This window comes from Equus quagga, chromosome 17, assembly GCF_021613505.1.
Source record: "Equus quagga isolate Etosha38 chromosome 17, UCLA_HA_Equagga_1.0, whole genome shotgun sequence".
NCBI classification, from domain to species: Eukaryota; Metazoa; Chordata; class Mammalia; order Perissodactyla; family Equidae; genus Equus; species Equus quagga.
The window spans coordinates 4,964,960-4,988,912 of NC_060283.1; the positions used below are offsets into that span (position 1 = coordinate 4,964,960).

Genomic DNA, 23,953 nt, shown 5'->3' on the forward strand with positions numbered 1-23,953 from the left:
TTCACTGTGCTGCACAGAGCTCTCCTGGGTCCCTGTCATTCTCTGGGGCAGACGCCACGCGCAGGTGCACACATGCAATTTAAAGACCTCTCCCCCAACACCAATCTAGAAGGACAGATTGGGAACTTGCCTGTTTTTAATGTGACTCCTGGCATTGATCTGAAAGCTGTGGAGTTAATCATTTCTGTTGCAAGTAGTCTCCTACGAGAATAGATGAAGACACAGACTCCAACAGGTCTTGTGGCGTCCTGACTTCTCATCCACAGTTATCCGGAAAGAGTGATTCACTTACTTGCAAAACAGGTGCTCACTGTCCTCTTATTTCCGACAGAGGTGGCCTCAGTAACATGCTGTTCCAGTGCTCCCTACCCGACACTCTGGCCACCATTGGTGACGAGCCTCGGAAAGTGCTCCTGCGGCTGTACGGCGCGATCCTAAAGATGGTGAGTTCGTAGGCTGCTTGGGGACGGGAGGGACCTGTTGGCACTTTTAATCCTCTTTCCTGAATTACCTGGGAAGAGATTTTAAATACTTTAGCGGTGTTATTAAAGCTATTTAATCTATTGCTTTTGTTTTAATTGGGCTGCACAACTTGGTTTTTTGTTTATGTTCTAAGTGAATTCCTGTTTTTACTTATTATTTCTCAGTAAACTAGTACAAATATTCTTAGCTTTATATCCAGAGAAAGTATAATGTTGGTTAAATCTTTGATAGTACTTGATGATGCTCAGATTATCCACACATTGAAATTTTCAGCTCAGACTTAGGTTGTAAAATTCTAATGCGGAGAAGGTATTATTTTTATAGCATGATCAACAAAAAGTTGCAGGCTAGTCTCAGTGGACAAAGTGCAATTTCAGTGAAACTGAATTTATTAATTCCCTCCTGGTAAGATTTCTTTAAAACTGAATTTGTTAGATTTATAATCTTTCTAAATTTTTATATTACTTAAATAATTGAATATAATTTTCAATTAAAGTGTCTTAGTTGTTGAATTGTCTTAACCACTTATAGAATATCCTAAATGTCTAGATTTTTTTATTTTTATTTTTTTTACTATTTATACCATGTTTTACTGCCCACACATAGAAATGTTTGGTCAATATATTTCTGTGGTAGAATGTTGATACCGTTTAAATCTTCTATGGAAGGGCCCCTTTTTATCTTCACGAAATAAAGGATAGTTTTCTGACTTCAGTTTTTTAAAGGCTAGTCTGTTTCAGCTTGATCTAAGAGGCAGGTCATGTCCATAGCTAGGAGAGTTCAATTCTGTGTTTAGAAATATCAAAGTTAAACTTGGCACCCTATGTGTTAATTCATTAGAAGGTTGTCCTAATGTGATGGAACCTTTGACTGAGTAGTTTTCCCTTGGCCTGTCGAGTTGTGAAAGTGGTCAGGATCTGAAAGTGTCGGCAACAAGTTAGCGTGTTCGAGGTCGTGTGCACTTTACTGAGGGAACCTGAGGCCCCTTTGTCGTTAGGTACACATAGCTGCCTTCCACCCGACCCTGAGCCCTTCCTGGTAATACTCAAGGGGCAAAAGTTCTTGTGTTCACCATGCAGTTTGGTTTCTCTATTTAAAAACCAAGTTGCAGTTTCAAAGCACCGTTTTTGAAATACCCAATTAGTGTCTTTTCGGCACTTTTGATGAATTCAGACTTTAGCGTTTTTTTTTTTTTTTTTTTGAGGCCTTTGACATTCTTTAACAATCAAATCCCACTTCTGTTCATTTATTTTGTGTGCTTTCATTTAAGCGGTACTTTTTAAATACTTTAATAACCAGCTGCTGGAATTTCATGTGATATCAGACTCTTGTTTGAATCTGATTTATGAGGCTTTCGTTTCTATTTCTAACTTAAATAGGAGCGTTTTAAACGTGCCCTGTGTGCTCCTCCAGGCACTGGAGTAAGCTGGCTGTCAGGCCTTGTGCTCCCTCTAGAGCCGCAGTGCGATGAGCGAGGCGAGGGCAATGCTCCGGATCTGCGCTCTCCAGGATGCTGGTCGCCAGCCACACGGGACTGTCGAATGCTTGAAATGCGGCAAGCACAACGAGGCACGGAATTTTAAATTTTATTTAATTTTAATTGAAACAGTCCCATGTAGTGGTGGTTCCCGCATTGGACAGCACAGCTCTAGAGTGTGCAGTGTTCCTGGACAGGTAAATTAGTAAAAGCCAGCTACAAGACAGCCTGTGACTTAGTCGTTATCTTCTCCCCGAAGAAAGACCCACTATACGTAGTTAATATTTTGTCCTTTTTTCAATTTTAGCAGTCCAGAATTATTACCTGACAGTACTTAAGTGTAATAGAAATGTCTGGGTATAGAATTTGTTTTAACAGAATTCTATGTCCCTATTTATTTTTAAGAAAGAATGAAAAAGACTGTTGGGTAACTCAGAAAATTAAGTAGCGGAATACCTGAAGCCATTTAAAATGGAATGAACTCTTACCAGACTAATAGAATGGCATATGTTTCACATACAATTCTAATTTGTAGGGGGACACACTACATTTAGCTTCCTGATCATATTTGTATTAGGCAAACGTTAGTTTCCATTCCTGAAACTACGTCTGCTGATGGAAGGTAGAAGCTGTGTTTGGAAGCGTGGTGGATAGAAAGGGGATGAGCAGCTGGCTAGACGGGTGATGCGCAAGTGTCTGACAATTCCACAGTTGATTTATTAGACAATAAACATATTTTTGTTGGAAAAAAGCTGTTCCTTTGTTTCAGAGGTGGGAATCTATATTTTCAATATATTTACTCGGTTGAATCTTTAGTTCAAGTATACTTTTTTGGTTGACGTTTGAACTCAATAATACTAAAAACCTAAAATCTAAATACCTTTAAGTATTAAATCTAATATGTACATTGAAATATTTTGGCCCCAAATTTAAATATTTTTGGTTCCCAAGTTTTTCAGGGTTTAGCAGGAGCGCTTGTTGCCAGTTCCAATTTCAGACATTGACGGCCATTGCAGACTGTTGGTCACTGTGAACACATTGACAACATGAGGAGGGGACCCAGATTCGGGGACTGAAAGGTGGCTGCCGTGAGAGAGAAGGGAGGTAGGGGCAGAGATGCCGGGGCCTGTAGAGGGGAGCCAGGCGGTGGTTGCTCTGTGCTTTAAAAGTTGAGCTGTCGGGGCTGGCCCCGTGGCCGAGCGGTTAAGTTCGCGCGCTCCGCTGCAGGCGGCACAGTGTTTCGTTAGTTCGAATCCTGGGCGCGGACATGGCACTGCTCATCAGACCACGCTGAGGCAGCATCCCACATGCCACAACTAGAAGGACCCACAACGAAGAATACACAACTATGTACCGGGAGGCTTTGGGGAGAAAAAGGAAAAAATAAAATCTTTAAAAAAAAAAAAAAAAAAAGTTGAGCTGTCACAGCACTGTGCCAAGGATCTTACTGTCAATTTAAGTTCCTTTTCAAATAATTTCAACTCAGTTTGGAAATACCTGTTATTTTTTTGCTGGGGCACAGGTGCCATCATATTGCTGGTTTACGATCAGCTCTCTGAATCTGACCTATAATGAAAAGAGGGACGTTTATGATGTACAATGAGGCTTTTGTTCCCAGCGAAACAAAAACAACTGCCAGAATTGATAGTAGCTTGTCAGGATTTGTATGAATTAAGAGATGTGGCTGAACAAATATGGAGCCCAAATCATAAATCACAGTACTTTCATAAATGGGTGGATTAAAGACAGAATTAAATATAGTGCCATTCAAATGGCATGCTTTCCTTCTTTTTATTCTGTTTGGGAGGAAAGTGCACACGTCCCTCTGCACGTATGTGCCTTTATACAGATGTAGCCGGTATCCTCTAGGTTGGCTGTGTAAACACAGGCAGGTGTAGCATCCTTCGAGGTGGGTTAGAATCGTTCTCCTTCTTTGAAAAGTGTTAGTTGAATTTTTTACCTCTGTGAGACTCAAAGACTAAGTAGCAACATTCCTTTGATTGACAGGCATTTGCAAGTGACTTGGTTTCAAATACTTAGAAGCGTCTCAACTTTCTCCATCTTGATGTTGTGAGACGTCTGACTTCCTTATGTCCTTGGTGGCAGTGAAATGACTGCCCTTTGGTGCAGCTCACTAAGGGTGAGGTACAGAAAGCCGGGGAAAACCTCCTGACTGGGTGGAGGCCCCCAGTGTCTCTCTCACAAACAGCTGCGCTTCCAGCCCCTGTTTCTCTACGATGAGCCATAAGCACACCTCCTCACTGTGTCCTGGAGGTTTACTTAGGATTCGTGTTAACTTTAGAGGGCTTATGAAAAGCCCTGTGCTGGGGAAGAATGGGTCCTTTTGAGAACATGAGCAAGATAATACACACACAGCTTTGAAAAACAGCTGTTCAGTATTTCTAGGAAATTATTACATAAAAAAAGGGTAATTTAGTGTCTTTCACACAGGCTAGCTTTCGTTTTAACGAGGAGGTTATTTTCCTTAGCTGCATAGACAAGGAAAACCAAATTCAACTCTAAAAGTCCCCCTAACTGAAGTAGGAGAGTTGAAGAGACGTTTTGAGAAGTCCTCGTTGAGCCTTTGCCATTGTGGAAAGAGATGTAATTGTTGGAAGCAAGCTTGAAATGATAAAATTAGCTGTAAATGTAACCTGATTTTTTTTCCTTTCTGATACTGGGAAGCGCATGAGGTCGGCCGCGTCCGGTAGCAGCCTTTTCAAAGAAGCAAGTTTGGCTGATTACAAATAACCAGTTTGCTTATTTATCATGAATTGAGGAAGACACAGTGTCAGTACGTATTGTTCACTCGGTGTAACCTGTGCCAGTTGGCAGGAGTGTCAGAGGAGCGCTTTGTCCCTTCCTCCGTCAGAACGGCGCTCCGTGTTGGCCGGGCCCTTCTGTGCATGAATGGAGAGGTCTGGCCTCACTGTTTTGAACCGTCTCACAGGCATGAACGTTTATCGTACACATCAACGATCACTCGAGTGTTGTCCTGGAAAATGTTTTGTTTTTCGAGTAATAGAAGGCTAATATTAGTGCTTGTTTGAGTACTAACCGTAATAAAATTAAAGGCATCAAGGCACAACGCAGATATGTGTTAGTGATTCAAAAGATGAAAATTGGGGACACGGTCTTTTTTGAATTGAGAAAACAAAACGTCTCTTCCTTGTTTTCTCTTAACCCCAGTTTAATTAGAAATTAAGCCACGCTATAATATAAAATACGGAACAGCCCATAGATAGTTAATATTCAGCTATGGGCTGCTGACAATCATTTCTTTCTGGAACAAGGTCACACTGACTGTGCAGACAGTAGGCCTGCTCGCTCACGAAGAGCCCTGCTTTGTCCCCAGAGACCGTGAGCGCGTGTCCCTGGTAACTGAGCACTGAATTCTGTGTTTTTTCTCACTGTATTAGGGTCCTCCTGAGTTCAAGTTGTTTTGTCTACTCTGCTTTAAAAAATATCCCCTGGTATGCTGAGTATGATATAATCATGTCTATTTTCTAAGGTAGTCAAAACTTCCTTCTCAGAAGTAAAACATTTTCCCAGTATTGCGTGTTCCCCTTTGCTCTAAGCTAGTATTTCTTCAGTTAATACTCTCCAGTGATAGTGGCCAAATTACTCTCTATAGTCCTTCCATACCTGCTTTGGTGCCTTCTTTTGGTAGCTAAGTAAACCACAGACTACTGTGTCTAATTTTGACATATGCAAAGTGTCTTTGTCTTGCTGGTCTTAAATGTTTGGGATTTACAGCATGAAGCCAGTACAGATTTCTGGTCCTTGAACGCTGGTGTGGCCACAGCCCACCCCTCTTGGGAAGGAATGTCTGCGTTGGGAGGCGTGAAGGGTGATGGGGGCAATGTGCCACTTTAGCTGTCTGTGCATGTGTTCTCTGCTGCAGGCTTGTCCATGCGATCGTGCCTGGAGCACCCTGGTTTCCAGGTGACAGACACGATTCACGGTATAGTATGAGTCTCTGAAGCTGGAGCATTCTCTACAGCTTTAATGTCCTTCGTTTTGTTCTTGGTTTCAAGAAATGCTTTTTAAAAAGAAACTTGTAATGCTTTTGTTAAGTAGCACCAGCTACGGTTTGTGCTGCGCTTACAGAGGTACAGTAAATGAGATTTCACAATGTTATATATTGAATATATATCACTTTGTTTTGGGGGGCTTTTTTTGCTGTTTTGTTTTTTTTTTTTTGTCCAAGACAAATCAGATCCCTTCCTTCTGTTTCCTCAGTAGAAAATGACAAACATTTAGTAATTTAAAAAATTTGTGGGCCTCAACCTGAAAATCTAATTGAACTATTTCGCTTTTCCTTCCTTCATTCTGCTTTCAGCGTTAGGAAAACACCGTGCTATATTGGCATTGTGGTCAGAGTTAGAAACACTTTCTTCTTCGTCCTTATCGAGTGGCATCCTTTTTCGTGTCCTGGCCGTCCCTGAGACCTCTGTGAACTTCGGTAGTCCTGATTCCGTGTGTCAGCCTACACAGGCGGGACGAGCCAGGGCTCGCTTCCTGGAGACACGTTGCTTGTGAGTCAGCCCCTGGGTGCTTGTGCTGTCCTTGCTTCGCCCTGAGAGTCTCGCGGAAGCAGGTGCCCCTGGCGCCAACATGGAGTTTGAGAAGGTCCTGACAGGAGCAGCCTTTACCTGGCCTTCCACTCGCCTGTCTTTCTGCCGATTTGTCTACCTAGAGCCTTTTAGAAGTTCAAGTCTCTTGTTCATGTTCATCAAGCCATTTGATCTTGGCAAAGTTCAAAAAGATCAAATTGTTCTAGAATGTTCCTTGGGATAGTTGAAGATACTCTGGACACTACCATAAAGTGTTAGAAATCATTTGTTTAAATTCTTGTAATTCGTACGTGCTCATTAGATAATCACATAAGCTGTGCTTTAAATCATTGCCTTGTGGTCTCTGCAGAATATTTTCAGAAAATACTACAAGATACCATACAAGCAATAAATACAGAATGGTTTCACAGAAATCAGGGAGAAGGAGAGTTAGGGTCTGTGATGACGTTGAAAAGAGAATGAACTTCTGGATGTTAGTGGAAAGAGCTGCATGACTACTGTACGCTCTGTGGAGTCGTGATTCTCGCACTTTCCCGGGCCAGCTTACCTGAGCGATGGAACAGGGTCTCGTGATGACAAGGGATGGTGACAGGTGCCACCCTGTGTTGAGCATCGTCTGTCTCCTGGAGAGTCGAGAGTGGTCAGATGACCAGGGTGGATCTTAGAAGTCTTCAGAGTCACAGACTACCCGGCAAGGAAGCCTGTGTCACCCCTGGGCCCGTGAGTCTCCCGGGGACTGAGCATTCGAGTAGGGCGGCACAGCGTTATTCTTGGGCGAGTGCGGGTGGTCTGGGACTTGCTCGGGACTCGGCTCATGAGGACAGTTCCAGGTTAGTGGAGAGTTGGAGGCCTTCCTGGACCAAAGCTTACATGCCCTGTGAGTTGTCTAGGCAGCATTTGGGTTGTTCTTTCTTAATCACTCACTATGGATCCCAAAGTGCTTTTAAAAGGCCACAATCAACTTACTCTTCATAGAGCCTTTAAAAGAGACAACAGCTGAATGATCCAGTGAGTTCTTTTTTGGTGGGGAAGGGCTGGTGGAAAGACAATGTCCTCCATGTTTCTGTAAAACCCTCTTATTTGTATCTTTTTATTTCTGTAGCCGCCATTATATTTAACGTAGTGGCTACTTCTTTATTATAACATTTTCTGTAATTGATGGCGGTTTGATTTCTTAATTAGCCTTTCCAATCAATTAGGCTCTTGATGACGTCATTCTTTGTAGCTGACTCCTGGCTTTTCCCGGCCCGTCTCGCGGGTGGCTCTGCCTTAGCGGATCTTGTATAGGACACCATTCACTCAAGTGCATTTTGCTCATCTTAGCCCCTAAAGTTGTCTTACTGCCTTTTGATTTTTATTTTCTTTTCAAAGCGTGAAATAGAACATTTTGAAAACTAACATATTCATAGAGTTGGGTGTCTCCTTAAGCATGTTTGATGCATTCTTCTTGGGTGTTGAGATTTCAGTTTATTTTAGAACCTGTTGTCTGATGGAGAGTTTGAGCTGTTACAGAGGTGGAGGAGAAGGGTGTAATGAGCCCAGGGCCCAGAACCCGCCTCTCCTCTGACCAGTCTTCTTTCCCCTTCACTCTCCTCATTCGCCAGGGTTGTTCCAAAGTAAATTCCAGACTTCATGGTATTTGTTCCATGAATGTTTCAATCTGTGTCTGCAGAAGGTGATTTTAAAAAAACACAGCCACGATAACGTTTACATCAAAAATTTCTAATAATTATTTAATACTAAATAACAAGTGTTCAAATTTCAAATAAATGTAAAAAGTTTTGTTTTATAACTTAAGAAAGTTAATTTTCATTAATATGCAAGTTAGTTGACGAAAAATTTGGAGTCATGTTAAGTATTTGCACGATATAGTTTAATGTCTGCTTTGAATAAATATGTGCCTCTGAAGTAAGATCCCACAGATTCCAAGATATATTTTATTTCCTGTCTTCCTGGACTAGAACGTTCTCTAGCCTCTTTCTTGGCAGTACGAGTCCCTGTCCTCTTGGCTCACCACAGGGAGGCCTCTTCTCTCGCCTTCTCTTGACGTCTTCTTGCTTCAAGATTTCCTGGAGTTCCTCTTCTTGTTGACAGGATTGAGGGCACCCGAACATTCTGTACTGAGGAAACAGAACAGAGGGCTGACTGTGGCAGAAGTCCATCTTGCCTTCATGGTGGTGCTCTCATGGGATCAGTAATGCATTTATTTGGGGGTGGAACGGAGTGGGCAGGGGTGGGCAAATTACTAATGGAATCCATTCCCACTTAATGGTGCTAATATGTTCAAAAGGAATGGCCTTGGGAACTAAGCCAATCTCTAACTTTGGACGAATTGACTTGCTTTTGAGAACGCCATTGGATGAGGGAAAGGGACTTCTGTTGGCTAAATAACCCATTAACTGTATCTCCCTACGAAGATACAGTGGGAGTAATAACAGCATAGGAATAACCATAGTCATTTAGAATCTTGTACAGGTCAAATCCCGTTACAACAGATTTCAGTAGGATATCCAAATTCCTTATTTGTCTTAAAGCTTTTCCTACAAAGTATCAGTATGCAATATATCAGATTATAGAACTTTTTTTGTTCTTAACTTTCCTCAGGGAGAAAAAAACACAAGAAAGCTTTGATGTTTGGGGGATGTTTCAGCCCCACTCAGCATTCTAATGAACACCGTAGCCGGTCTTCCCACTGCCAGGGTCGAGGATGTGAGTTTGCCATGGCCACTCGGCTCTGGCCCCCTCACTTGCTCCCTGAGCTGGCCTGCCTTGACTTCACAGCGACGGTGTTCATTTTTCGTGCCGTCCAGAAAGTATGGTGAGCACCAGCATCTGCTTGGTACTTTGGACGGATACTAACAATAAATAAAAGATGGATCCTATTCATTAGGAACTTGTGGGCCACTGGGGAGAGGAGACACCTAAAGTGTGAGTTTAGGGACTGGCCCCGTGGTGTAGTGGTTAAGTATGGCATGCCCTGCTTCGGCAGCCCAGGTTCGCAGGTTCGGATCCTGGGTGTGGACCTACACCACTTGTCAGCCATGCTGTGGTGGCGACCCACATATAAAGTGGAGGAAGATTGGCACAGATGTTAGCTCAGGGCTAATCGTCCTCAGCAAAAAAAGAGGAAGATTGGCAACAGATCTTAGCGCAGGGCTAATCTTCCTCAGGGGGAAAAAAAAATGGAGTGAAGCTCCCTCTTTATGATAATGGGGTTTGTCATATCATATATGTCAAACCATCAGCAAGGGTCTGAAAGGGTTTTTGTAGTATTTTGATTTTTGTAGCTTTCATTGTAACGGGATTTAACCTGTAGCATCTTTTCATCAGAGAAATGCAGATGACACCAACGAAAATATGATATACCCCCCATTTATACTTTCTGTACTTTGTACAAAATGTACTTAACTGTATGTTAAAGATATTACTGAATATGTCTAAGTGCAAGCCTTTTGCAGATAGTTTATGAACGTGGATGTTTATTTTGTTTATCTTTGTATTGAGTAAGCTAGAACATATGCTGTTTATACAAAACACGCATTAAAACGTCTGTGGAATGTCATTTCCGTGTGTGATGGATGAGAGTGGCCGCTTTAAATCACTGGGTTTGTTGAACGGTGCTAGCATAGCTGGTGTTGCTTAACGTGGCATTTTTTTTCCTGTCCACACTTTCCACCCTTGGTACAGGTATTTTTGATAAAGCTGTGGAATGGAAAGGTATGTTTTTCTTGGGGTGTTCAAGCATCTTTTACCTTAAATTTTTTAAAGAGCTTCCTTTATGGGCCTTCCTTCTGTGTCTGGCTTAAGCAGACTTAGTTTAATTGTAACAAATAACATATTTCTAGGGGCAGTATTTGGGTATAAAATTGTGACATGACACTTAAGTTTCTGCCTTGCTTTTCCCCGCCCCCGGGTTAAAGATAGTAGGAGGGTTTTTAAAGCATTCGGGGTGGGGGTTGCTTTTAAAAGATAAGGTCTGTGCCATGAAGAGAGAACAGAGCCCAAGAGTTGCTTTTGGTAGTTAATGATTTGGTAGTTAATGATCTAGTCGTTAATGCTAGAATCCTGGTTGCCAGTGATTTGCAATTTCGTTGAGGAAAGTGCTGTAAAAGTATCCCTTAATACATGCTTATATGAAATAAGTTTAGGGACCTTATTAAGTTCGCACCGTCCTCTCTTTGGTGGAGGAGGAATTCCGATTGAGCTCACGATGGGCGGAAGGCGCAGGGCCAGTCTGTGAAGGGGGCCAGCTGGTGCCTGCAGGCTCTGCCCCAGTCCCACCTGTGAGAGGCTTTCTTCCCTGTCGGGGCTTCGTGTTGCCCATGGCTGGCACGGGCATGGGTGCGCTCCATGTTCCGGCAGGAAGAAAGCCGTCCTTAGGATAGTGTTGACTTGACAGAACCATCTAGCTAAATTGGAGAGACTCAACCTGACCATTTGGCTGATAGGAAAAGCACTTCTATTGGCTTTCCTCGCACAATGAAATTGTGACAAGGTATACGGGGATGGTTGTGAGAGGCACCGCTCTCTGGTCTCGGCAGCACGCCCCTTTTCTCGTACAGACATGAAGTAGCTCCTCAAGTGTCAGTGCTAGTGCTGGACACTGGGGGTGCCCTTCACACTGCTACCGCTGCCATCAGTGGGCTGAGAACCACTTCTTAAAGATCGGTGATGTTTTGTAAACCCTGACTGTTCTGGTGGTTGCAAAGTTAGTGTCTGCTTGGTGTTCCCCATCTCACCGGAAGTGTTTGCTTTTTCTCATTCGTAGAGGTCCTGTAATAAAGAGGGATCCGAACAAGCTCAGAAAGAAAATGAATTTCAAGTAAGTAATTGAGTCCATTCCGCATCTGTACAAGTGTCAACTGGCGTTAGCGACCTTGGGGCTCTGGTGTGGCAGGCCCCTTCCTTGCCCCCGGAGAGTCCGGTCTGTCTGTCGCAGAGCATGGGCTCTTGGTAGATCGGGAGTCAGACCCGGTGAACAGTGGGTGTCCCAGTTCCTACTGAGAGCGTAGGGAGCTGACAGCGGTGTCTTCAGGGCCATCTAAACAGCATTTGGGTGCTAGGCGATGGCAGGTGGCGTCACGCTTGTGCATGATATTCTGATGTGGAGGCGATGTGGCTTTCGCTGCTGCCTCGTGGCTGTCCCTGCCCGGTTGTTTCAGTGGCCGCTGTTCCCTGGGACAAGTCGGAGAGCTTTTCCTCTGCACGGTGCCCAGGTTGGAAAGGCTTTTTAATAACAACGAGATTGGAGTTCAAAGGGCCCACTTTCTGAAATGCACATTCAGAAGATCTTGAGGTTGAGAGCACTGATGTCCCGTCTTGAGGCTCAGAAGTGGGGGGTCCGGAGCAGTGGTCTCCTCTCTCTGGGGAGTGAACCACTTTGGAGCATACTCGCCCAGTGTATGCAGGTTTGTGTATAAGGGGTGTGTGTGTGTGTGTGTGTGTATGTATGTACACACACACAACATAGAAAACGTGTCTACACATGGATTTTACTAACTGTCTACTAACTATTAAAATAATCAAGAGATAGAGACTGAAGAGGTGAGACCATCCAGGAGCGGCAGTGCTGCTGTGTTCCCCTCTCGCTCCGGGCTTGGTCTGCACGCGCCCTGCTCTGGAGGCCCTGGGCTAGAGCATCTTGAACTTGTGCTCGCTGGGGTGACACTAGGTCATCGACTGGGAAGTGATTGCCATCCTGTTTTCAGCCGTTCTGAGCCCTTCCTGCATAGCCCTTTGTATGTCCCGGCAGTTGAAAATCTTGGATCCCTAGGACCTCCAGGATGCTAAATCCAGAGAAGATTTTCAGTTCTCATTTTATCTTGACTTCTCAGCAGCATTTGACATGACCCCTGCCCTTTTTGAAATATTTCCTTCCCTACGGCAGCGGCAGCCGGAGACAGAGACACAAAGTAAAGATCTCTCCTTTCTCCTGAGTCTCCTTCCTAGGCTCGTCCTCCTGTCGTCTTCAGTGCTGGAATTCCCTGTGAGTCGGCCCGAGGCCCCCCTCCCATCCTGCGCTCTCTCCCCAGGCCCGCAGATCCAAACCCTGTGCTTGCATTTCTCCCGTAGGCCGGGGGTTCGCGGCTGAGGCCCACACCTCTGTGTGGAGCTGATGCCGTCCGCTACAGTCTCTCTGGGTGTCTCGCCAGGTCCACAGTGAAGCCGTGATCGCCTCTCCTCCCCGCAGCAAAGCCTGAACCCGCCCTGTCTGTGCAGGCTGGAAAGCCGGGGGTCACCTCTGCTGCTCTTCTCTCCCTCCCCCCACATCCAGACTGTCCTTTGAGCTAGACCTGGGCTCTGCCCGCTTCTCCCTCTGTGCCTCCCACCTCCCTGGTCCAGGCGGCCACCCTCTCCTCCGTGGGCTCCCACAAACCATGCCCTTCTTCGTCACTGGAGTCATCTTTTGAATTCCTCATCTCATCACGTTATCCTCTTGCTTGAATCCCTCCCGCGCTCAGTCTCTGTTCGGGGCTGAGTTGGGTGGGCTTTGTCCAACAGAACCCTGAGGCCTGATGCTGCTGAGCGCTCCAGTCTCATCTTACCACTGCCCCCCATTCCCTGCTCTCCAGCGTGTTGCCCTAAACTATGGGGTTTCCTTCCTGTCACAGGGCCTTTGCAGACGCTTCTCCTTCTGCCTGGAATGCTCCATTCTTTGCCCATTTCCCAGCCTCCACTTGGCTTACAATCAGGATCTCAGCTCAGGTCCCTTCCACAGGGAGTCCCCTCCTGCTCCCTAGGCTGGGTTTCCTCCGTCCTTGCTCCCCCGGCACCCTCTGCCTCTCCCCTGTACCTTCCATGGCTGTACATTTTCAGTGTTAAGTGATGGCTGCCTGTTCTCGTGACAGTCTAAACTCAGGGCAGGATGTCGCTGCCGCTCCCCTGCTTGGTGTATAGCAGGGGGTGATAGAAGATTGTTGAACGCTGGCTGCAGCGGGTGCCAGTGGACGGCTCTGGAAGGTTCTGCCCCTTGCCTGCCAGTGCGCACACACTTCTTGTCCCTTCTTCTCATCAGTCTGAGTTGCCCTCGCTTCAGGTGACCCATCCGTCACTGCCACATTGCTTCTTCCTCCTGCTGGGTTTCTGCTCAGCAGAAAACAGGTGATCTGATCTTGTGTATGGTCCTTTTGGGTCAAAAGTGGGCAGTTGGCTGTCAGAATGGAGAAGGAAGTTTGTCTTTGTTGAGCCCCTTTGAATGGCTGGTCTTTGTCAGCAGTCTTTGTTCCCTCTCTTCGGGACATTTCCTCTACTGACTGGTCCTCTCCGGGTCCTCGCCTTCCCTAGGGACCCCTCCCCTGCAGCCCGCTCCAGGAGGATGTTTTTTCTATCACTTCCCATGGACGTCGGGGCCACTGGTGGGGATGGTTCTTCTTGCTCCTTCCTCGTTTCTGTTTCCATTTCTCCTCTGCTGAAAACCCTAGTTCCTTTGAGGCTCGAGCCTCGAGGCCCTGCCACCCACACCCGTCCTGATAGCTACCCTGCTTCGGTGATGATTTCTGTGTCTGGCTTGCTCTTCAGACCCAGCCACCTATTTGCCTTCTCTGTGCTGCACCCAAGCAACTGAGGATTGTTAGACGACAATGACAGCACTGGGAGGACTGGCTCTGCCTCAGTTCACGGTGCAGAGCCTCCAGCGGGAGCCTGCAGAGTCTCGGAGGCTGCCTTCCTGACCTGAGTCTGTGCTTCAGACCTCCCCTCCCTACCCTGAGCAGGCACTGGGACCTCAGCCTTGGATGGCTGCTGTGTCCTCATCTTCCCACTACCAAATACGGGAGCCCTCTGTGTTCGCCCCCGTCCTGTCCACAGACTTGTCCTTCCTCGTGCTCCAGCTCCAGCTCTTCTCTCTCCCTGCCCACTGGCTGCTGCCCTTCCACCTACTGCTGTGGCCCTCTGCACGGTGACACGGCTTGCTGGACTCATGCTCTCCTTGGCCTCACCCCATGTAGCTCCCTCTGGTAGCAAGATTTCTTTTTTAAGTTTTGTTTTTTTTTTTTTTTGAGGAAGATTAGCCCTGAGCTAACATCTGCTGCCAGTCCTTCTGTTTTTGCTGGGGAAGACTGGCCCTGAGCTAACATCCGTGCCCATCTTCCTCTACTCTGTTTGTGGGACGCCTGCCACAGTGTGGCTTGATGAGCAGTGTGTATGTCCACACCCGGGATCCAAACCTGCGAACCCCGGGCTGCCGAAGTGGAGCACGCGAACCCAGCAACTATGCCACTGGGGAGCCCCCCCAAGATTTCTTTTTTTTTTTAAAGATTGGCACCTGAGCTAGCAACTGTTGCCAGTCTCTCTCTTTTTTTTTTTTTTTGCTTTTTCTCCCCAAATCCCCCAGTACATAGTTGTATATTTTAGTTGCAAGTCCTTCTAGTTGTGGCATGTGGGACGCCACCTCAGCATGGCCTGATGAGCGGTGCCATGTCCGCGCCCAGGATCTGAACCAGTGAAACCCTGGGCCGCCGAAGCGGAGCTCGCGAACTTAACCACTCGGCCACAGGGCCGGCCCCAGGATTTCTTGAGAGAGTATTAACACGTGCTCTCTGCCTTCTCACTTTCCAATCCCTTTTTTTGGAAAAAGTTTTGAAAGTATGGGACAGTACAAGAATACCATAATAAATACCTTTATTCCCACCATACAGAATCAGTAACTTGTTTTGTCATGTTCCTTAATGGCAGTCTTTTTTTATATGCATTTATTTATTTTTAACCTTTTATTTCAAATTCATTGTGAACTTAAAAGTTGCAGAAATAGTACAGAGGTCCCACCTGCCCCTTCCCCAGCTTCCCCGCTGTTATATCTTTACGCAGCCACAGGGCAGTGATCGAAACCAGGAAGCCAGCGATACTAACTAAACGACAGGCCGTCTTTGGGTATCTCAGGCTTTTCCACTGATGTCTTCTTGTGTTCTGTCCTGGGATTTAGCAGCACCCCAACCTTGCATGGGTGGTTGTTTTTCCTTAGTCTTTGGCAATCTGTACAGCTCTGCTTTTTTCTTATTCGCCGTATTGATACTTATGAAGACCAGTTATTTTGTAGAATACCCTCTCAGTTTTGTCTCATCTTTTCTCATGATTGGAATGAGGTTATGCATTTTGGGCAAGAATAACACAGAAACGCTGTTGTGTCTTCCCAAGGGGTTCATAATCTCGATATTCTTAGGACTGGATTTTAGTTTTTTTAGAGAAGTAAATCTGTACAGATAAAGTGAAAAGTCAGTCTAAACACCTCCCCTCCGCCCCTCTGGTCTCTTCCCCCCTCTATTTGCTCTTCACCGGCCCCAGTCTGACACCTGCCCCCGCGGCTCCTGGAACCTCTCTGGTGTTTGTCACTGACTTCCACGTTGCCAAATCCAGTGGCCACTTTCCTCTTGCCCCTACTTGTCCCCTCGGCAGCATCTGACACAGAATGTCCCTCTCCGTCGTGACATCAGACAGCTTCTCTTCCCCCGCATCCTTTCCTGGTCCCTCCTGCTGCCCCCAGCTAAATCAGCTGTTCAGGTGGTGGGTCACACACCTCGAATGGGGCAGGAAATGTCAGCGTTTTTTGTTGTCTTTTTTTAATGAAATAGAGTAGAAAACAGCAGAAAGCATTGCAGGTTGCGAGCATATAAGGTTCGTCGTAGGCGGGTGTATGTGATGAGCTGCCATGTAAAATGCATTCCAGCCACGTGGAAGCCACTGCTAACAGACATCGGGAGTTCCCAGGCTCCGTGCTGGTTCCTCCTCTTCAGCTGGTTCATTAGTTTTGACGACCGTCAGTGTGCTGAGGACTGTCTCTCTGGCCAGGCCTTGCAGACAGCCAGCCCACTCGGCGGGCCTGCCAGCCTCTCCGGGCTGGATTGTCTCTTCCTTGATTGCCCTGCCCTGCTGCACGTGCCCCCCCCCGGCCCCGCCACCTCATTCCTACCTCAGCCCCGGGCTTCCCTGCGGGCCTCTGTGTGCCTCCTCTCCCCGCTCAGCTGTCAGGGTGTCTCCTTGGAGTAGCTGCCCCATCACGCTGTCCTGTCACCCTCTGGTCCTTCGCTGCACTTGTCCCACTCTGCCCTTGGACCTGCTCACTGCCATCTGTTTCTCCCCCTAGAATGCAGGCTCCATGCGGGTGGGGGCCGTGGTATCTTGTTTGTGTTTCCCAGGGCTTACGCAGTGCCAGGCACATAGGAGGCTTCAATCAATATTTTTGGGTGAATTTATGAATGAATATTTCTGAAGCCAGAGTAAGTCCTTTCAAGTTGAGGCACTGATCGTCTCTCCCGAGAGAGTAGGACCAGCTGTGGTTGGACGGCCCCTGGCTGAGGCGGCTGGGTGGGGCCCTAGGCTGGGTTGTGTCCATTCTGTCCTTTATTGTGCTCACTCTCCTCAGGGAACAAGCCGGACGGTGTTTGGAGACCTAGTGGTGGCGGAAAGACCACCCGTAGTTGATGCCGTCGTTCTAAGCTGCCTGCTCTCCTTCTTAACTACCCATTTTTCTGGCTTGTGACTTAGTGTTTTCTTTCATTTTCTTCCCCTCTAAGTTCTCCCCTCCGCACACCATCCCCCTTCTCCCCCCTGAACAAAGAGGAAACTGCAGTATTCCATGCGAACAGAGAGGTTCCTGTGTACAGTGCTCAGAGCAATGCGAAAGAGAACCGGAAAGTTCTTAAGTCTCTTTCCATCTCCTCTCCACCATCCTCCTGATGGGTTGACGTGGTGGCCCGGGGGTTCTGGACAGTGTGGGTTTAGCCCAAGTGCCAGTGACAGTGCTTCCTGTGAAGTCAGCTCCCAGGAGCCTTTGTCCTCTGTGCACACGAGGTGCAAATGCCAAGTTTGTCAAAATCATCGAGCGAGGTTTCCGTCTGTGTAGACAACTTGCATTGCAAACTTCAAGGGCTGTGTAGGACTGGACACACGTGTGTGTTTTGTACAGTGCCATCCTAAGGCCCTTCAGCTTAGTCAGTCCACAGAGGAGAGCTGAAAAACAGGCTTTCATTCCGACAGAGTTCTGGACGGCCGGGCAGAGCATCCTGATCCTACGCTTTGGAAACGAGTGGGGAGCAGGCTAGAATTTTGAGGTGGGAGATTACAGGTGGCTGAGAGCTGCGAAGAGCCGCTACGGCAGCCTCCTCGCTCGGGGTGCCAGATTCAGCCCCCTCGTCCCCTGAGATGCCTGGCCTCCGCTTCTGCGCTTCCCTCAGTGTGGGCGGCCCCACAGCCCCTTGGGCACCCAGGCGTATCCGAGTGGAGAGGTTGGGAGAGGCGTTGCAGACCTTGGGGACAGTGTCCCGTAGGGCATCTCTGATGCTGGACTTGAGGTAAACGGGGGCAGCGGTGACCGTGCCGCCCTCACAGGTTTGCTGTGAGGTCAGATGAGCGAGTGGAAACATTTGCCAGCTAAATAGCTGTTAGGAATTAGCCGTTCTCTAAAGGTTCCAGGAGTGAAACCTATGTGATCTCAAATCCTGCTCCAAAACCCGTGAACGTGGCAGATCAGTGCTGGGTCTGTGTTGTCGTTGTGTTAGTCTGCTCAGGCCACGTCATGGACAACCCGGGGCGGGGCATAAACCACACGGATTCCTCACAGCTCCGCAGGCTGGAGGCCCGGGAGCAGGGGGCCAGCACGGCGGGTTCTGGTGAGAGCCGTCCCCTGGCTCGTGGCGCCGTCCTCCCCTTGCGTCCTCACGGGGCGGAGAGAGCATGCAAGCTCTGGTGTGTCCCCTCTGAGGACGCTCATCCCCTAGGGCCCCACCCTCATGGCCCCATTTGAACCCAGCCACCCCAAGGCCCACCTCACGTGCCGTCGCTCTGGGGCTTGGGGCTTCGGCGCAGGGCTTCTGGGGGGACGCACTGGTTCCCAGCGGGCGTTGTGGACAGAGCTACGGATTAGTAAGCAAGGACTGGGCCTCAGAAGGTGACAGTTAGAGCGTAATGGTGGGGATTGCACAAGAAGGCAGCTAGACTGTGTAATTGTGGGGGATTATCCCCAAATCCAGTCCCCCACAAAGTGTAAAAGAGACTGAATTACTCTCTGCTCTAATGTGGTCCCGTAGCCTCTGGAGGCGGCTTTTTCCTTTTGGTTTTCTTCTCACTCCCTTTGGTGTTATGTCATTGCCTGGCAAGTTCGTCCCGCTAAGTCTGTCAGTTTGCATCTTGTCACGTGAGTGTGTTTTAAAGAGCTGTTCTCTTTGAACGCTGTCTCACTGGGCCACTGTCCTCCACGCACGTTTCTGAACAAGGGGTGAATCAGAATCACCCCAAAGTGTCTTCAGACCGCACCTGCGGCCCCTCCTCAGCTGCTCCGGTCCAGAAACTCTTTAAGAGGTCCGGGGGCACCCTTTCTCGCCCCTCCCCCCAACAGAAGGAAACTGTTAAGCTATAATTTGCTGTTTAAGGGAAAAGGACTAAAGAATGAATTTGAGCTGAGATCAAAAGATGGATTTTGAAGGCAAAATGATTATGGGACTCGAGACAGAACATAGGAGCATCATACAGATTTTGGCAAGAAGACCAACATTAGATGGCAGAGAACATTGGGAATAAGAAAGCAAAGAGAAGCCTCGGGTGCTCCATGCTGGGGGCTCTTTGGACCAAAACACGGAGACCCCGATCTCAGTGATTCTCTCACCACCAGACCGGCAGGCCAGGTTAGCAGCAGAGGCCCTGGGCTCTCTTGCCCTCCCAGAGTGGTGGTTGTGTGGCCTTGGATAGGAGGCCAAGGGTGAGTCTCGTGTGAGTTTTGAAGTAAATACAAGCAATAAAATATTGATGTTCTTATGTTTTTGGAGCCAGTGACCTAAATTAAATTTGAATTTTAAATCTCGTCGATATAGTGTGCTGCTTATAAGCGTGGACCCTGCAGATTCTAAGATCTGTTGACCTCTGTTGCCCTGTATTTAAAATGGGGACGGTAATAACGATCAGATGTCCAGGCGTGGAGCTGCTCGTGCGCAAGCGCGCCAGAGCCCCGTGGGGCCGCGTCAGTGACCCCGTGTGCCGCGTCTGTTGCAGGGGGCCGAGGCCATGGTGCTGGAGAGCGTCATGTTCGCCATTCTCGCCGAGAGGTCCCTCGGGCCGAAGCTGTACGGCATCTTCCCCCAGGGCCGCCTGGAGCAGTTCATCCCGGTAAGATGTGTTTGCGACCCGTGGTTGCCGTGTGCCACAGCCGGGAGGTGAGTTCTTCGTCTCAGGCTTCGAGAGCCTGAGATGCTGTGGCCTGAAGTAGTCAATGTGACCTGTATCGTTAAACTGTATCAGAAATGGAGAAAACCACGTTTTCATTGGGTTTGCTTCAGAAGCTCTGTCTTTCCTGCAAAGGTAATATCCAAATCAAAAATGCATATGCAACTTAACATCCATGGTCCCCTAAAGCTGCTCGCTCCGAAGCTTTCCCCTCTCCCCTTGCTTCTCCCGACTTCTGGGCCCTCTCTGTAGAGCTCGCTGCAGGACGCTTGGCCCGGCCACGCCGTGCTGTCTCTGGTACCCGCCCGCGGGGGCCGCCGCTGCCCTTTGCCTTGTCTCCCTTTGAGCGCCTCACTTGAGTCCACCTGCCCACAGGCCCGTCAGCTTCCTCTGACGTTTCGAGGCCCTGCTCACATCCTCTGTTGCTGAGAGTCAGGCCTGTGTTCCCTTTCTCGCTGTTCTGAGGCATTTGTAATGCTGCTGTGACATCTGCCACCGGGCGTAGTTTAGATTATGGGTGCTGGCCCTGCCCCCACCCACCCGGCCCCGCAGAGGCCTTCGAGCCTCAGGAGCTCCCGTGAGGCGAGTGTGGGGTGACTCGGAGCCTTGTGACCAGCTCCTTTGGGTGGAGATGCTGAGCACGGCTGGCCTGTGTCCCTGCTTGCAGATGTCGTGAAGGTTTTCCCCTCTTAACAAGTGTAAGCTCCTTGGGGACTAGGGTCAGGAATGGCTGCCGTTTCATGCCCTGCCTCACGTGGTGTCTTGGCCCCCCGTGTGTGCAGGCCCGGCCTGTACAGTTGTGCAGGTGGCGCAAAGCATAAGGACATCTGGCTGACAGGATGCTCTGCTCACCAGGATTTAAACTGTGTCCAGCCAGGGGCAGGGGGCTGGGCTTCCTTTGTCTGACCCCACAGCCCAGGGCCAGGAGCCTTCTTGTGCTCTCGCTCTCCAGGAAGGGCACCATCTTCTGGTGTACACGGTGGCGCCATATATGCCAGCCGCCATCCCGGGGGTGTTAAATGAGTGCATGCTGCCCTCCCTATGCCTGTTGCCTTTAGTCTCTTCCCTGGCGCTTGTCTTGGCACGTGGCTGTGTTTTCAGTCGTAATTTTCCCAGTAAAGACAGTAAGAGCTCTCTGGCATGAGACTCAAATGAGAGAGTAAAGACTTTGAAAGAATTTTGCAAATATAAAAACACTTTGTAGGTTACATGTGGCAGGATGGATGCATCTTAAAAACATGTTGTGATAAAACCTGGTTGCAGGAAACTACAAATGGTATCATACCATTTTTATAAGCCTAATAAAATGCACATTAAAAGTCTTTAATAAATGAATACACATGTGGTGAAACTTCTGTTTTTAGGAAAGATAAGGGACCAATGAACACAGCTCCGAGTAATGGGACTGTCTCACAGAGAAAGGGAGCTGGGGTCAGGGCAGAGAGCTGTGGGTCCGTGGGACTGATGCTGTGCTCGTTCCGAGGTTCTGGACTCTGTTGTATATATTGATCACTGCATAGTGAAAGTTTTCCTGTCTTGCCTGGATCCCATAGCTGTCGTTCAGAGGGCACTGAGGGTGGTGACCTCTAGCGATGGTGGACAGTCTCATATTTCTCCTTCTCTGTTTCTCTGCTGCGAGAGGACATGGAATCCTGAGACCTGCTCATCTTGGAGCGCTGTAGCTTTACATTTTCCACGTTGCCAAACAAATTGCTGGCGTTTTTTTAGCAGAGCCCTGTGAAAGCCGATGAGCTGCCTTGAGAAGCCCTGTGTCCTGCCCCTAGAGGCCTAGCTCCCTGTCCCTTGGTGGCATGCTCACCTGGCGCCTTGGAGGATTCCAGAGCTGAGAAGGCTGAGCTGATGCCTCCAGCGAACTCTCAGCGCCAGTCGTCAGACCCCTGCCATTTGTGCAGACCGCCTGCTCGGGCGCTGGCCCCAAGTCCTTGCCTGCACTGTTGGCTGTAGCTCAGAGCAGCCCCGACAGGGACTTAATGTCGTGGCTCCCATTATGCAGAAACCGGAAAGCGAGGCACAGAGGCATAAGTAACCTGCCCTTGGCCGTGTAACTTAGTAAAGAGTGTTAACTAATTTGATTGATTTGAGCTGGGGTTTCTCTGAGTTGGGGAAACCCACTCCTACCCCCTGTGCTGTACCGCTTTGGGTTTTCAGAGGAATAGCTCTGGGGGTTTCTGTAGGGGAGCAGTTCACGTGGAAAAGGGGTCCAGGCCTTAGGTGACTGAGCTCCCGTGAGCAGCCTGTGGTAGCGGCAGCTGAGGGTCAGCCCCACTAGGCGCCTCTGCTCCTTTGTTAGCTTTGCCCTCTGAGAGCCTGCTCTGTGCCAGGCGAGGTGGGGACACCTCCAGGATGAGTGCGAGCTGGCTCACCCTGAGCTCACGGCGCTGCTTCTGAGTGCAGCTGCTCTGAGCGCTGCCTCTCGCCTGCAAGGTGTCTGGCGGAGGTCTGAGCTGGCACAGGAGCTGGCCACTTGGCCACAGAGCGCGCTGCTGAGGCCTGGGCTCCAGCCTCGGGGGGGTGCTCAAGTCGACAGAGGGCAGACCTGTGGAGTATGTGATCATCTAGATATGGACTTTGTCACACTGGAAGGGTTCAGAATGAGCTCGGCCTGTGGAGGTGGCCTGCCCTCACTGAGAAGCGCCACAGCCCCCTGCCAGGTCACCGTCCGCAGGCACAGTGCCCCTTCTGAGGGCGTTCTGTACACTGGCTGAGACTCAGATGCCCCTCAAGAGCTGGCTTCTGCTCCCCCGATGGTGGGATCTCACACTGGGGGGTCACCGGATACATGCCGTTTTCTCACTCTCTTTTTTATTCCAGAGCCGGCGATTAGACACTGAAGAATTAAGTTTGCCAGATATTTCTGCAGAAATCGCTGAGAAAATGGCCACGTTTCATGGTATGAAAATGCCATTCAATAAGGAACCAAAATGGCTTTTTGGAACAATGGAAAAGTAAGTGATCAGATGGCCTGGCTCCCACTTAGTGTGACACTGGTGGCTCCCAGGGGTGCCCGAAGGGAGCTGTTGTTAACCACGTGGTTGGCTGGTGTGCAGGTGGTGGTGGTTTCGTGCATAAATCTTTCTTGCATGTAGAAATCAATTCCTGAACCAAGAAGACGACTATTTGCAGAAATGCTACCGAACAGGTAGATGGGCAGAGACTCTGCTCCCTGGGGTGCGCTGAACCCAGGCCCCGCCCTCCCCTCTGTCGTGGAGGTTGGGGTCCCTGCGGGCATCGCATGGTTGCGTTTAACTAGGGCCCCAAGAACAAGCCGCGATGAACTGAGCAGTGATCCTTTGTTCCCCCTTTTTTGCAAGATATCTAAACCAAGTGCTGAGAATTAAGTTCACCGGGGAAGCCAGAGTTAAGCAGCTGCACAAATTCCTCAGGTTCAATCTGCCTTTGGAGCTGGAAAAGCTGAGGTGAGTCTGTGCCGCGCTCTCCTGACCTGGTCAGCGCATCTGTCCGGAAACTTAGCTCTTCCCGGTCACTCAGGAGCATTCCTCAGGCGCTGCGTGGCTCCGGCCTTTACTCTGGTTGTGCAGGACCAGTGTGAATGGATGGGTTTGACGAGTCCTCTCTCTCCTCCTTGGGTCCCCCATGAAGGTGTCGTGGAGGAAGTACGTTCCAGAGGAATGGGCAGTGACTCGGGCCGTAGAGCATCTAGGGCAGTAGGTTTTTCTGAAACAAAAACAGAACGCAAAAACCAGGCCGTGGAGCTTGCTGGGAGTGTAAGCACGTGAGGGGAAGAGCTGACCCCAAGAGGCGGGGGTGGAGCAGGAAGCCGACTCGGCCTCTCGGTAGAGGCTTCCGGGCTCTCTGGGGGTGGGGGTGCAGCTTCTAGCACACGTCCCTGAGTGTGAGTGTTTGCACCTTCTATTACTCAAATATGTGAGCATCTGCTGTGCCGGCCGTTGTGGTTGGTGCTGAGGCAACGGTGATCGAGACCTTCTTCAGGGAGCTTCTGTTTTATTAGGAGAGACAGAAAGCGAGTCAACAGGTAAAATAATGTCGAGGAGTGACAAGTGCTGTGAAGGAAACCAGAGGCCAAAATAGACCGACGTAGCGGGTCTGCTCTGGGTCAGCGGTCAGGGACGGGTTCTCTGAGGAGGGGCTGCAGGCCCAGGCCAGCAGCACGAGAGGAGGGGACCTCCAGGAGAGGAACAGCATGTGCAAAGATCCGGCCGCCGCAGAGAAGCGGGTATCCTCGGGCCCGTGTGTACTTCCAGTTTGAGCTGCCGTAGAACGGTCG

The 23,953-nt window shown here is 48.9% G+C and overlaps 1 protein-coding gene across 5 annotated transcripts in view; it reads left to right on the plus strand.

The window, feature by feature from the left end:
- Positions 1 to 23,953, plus strand: part of CHKA (choline kinase alpha) — a 51,360-nt gene that overhangs the window by 15,312 nt on the left and 12,095 nt on the right. The window contains exons 1-8 of one of the 5 annotated variants that reach the window (XM_046643289.1): positions 332 to 443; positions 5,865 to 5,924; positions 6,041 to 6,072; positions 10,225 to 10,254; positions 11,306 to 11,359; positions 19,516 to 19,629; positions 22,519 to 22,652; positions 23,019 to 23,123. In XM_046643289.1, coding sequence (XP_046499245.1) covers positions 5,873 to 5,924; positions 6,041 to 6,072; positions 10,225 to 10,254; positions 11,306 to 11,359; positions 19,516 to 19,629; positions 22,519 to 22,652; positions 23,019 to 23,123 — 521 coding nt within the window. In that variant the 5' untranslated portion in view covers positions 332 to 443; positions 5,865 to 5,872. Of the gene's footprint in view, positions 1 to 331; positions 444 to 5,864; positions 5,925 to 6,040; positions 6,073 to 10,224; positions 10,255 to 11,305; positions 11,360 to 19,515; positions 19,630 to 22,518; positions 22,653 to 23,018; positions 23,124 to 23,953 lie in introns of those variants that run through there. The other 4 variants (XM_046643292.1, XM_046643290.1, XM_046643293.1 and 1 more) reach the window with 4 other exon arrangements.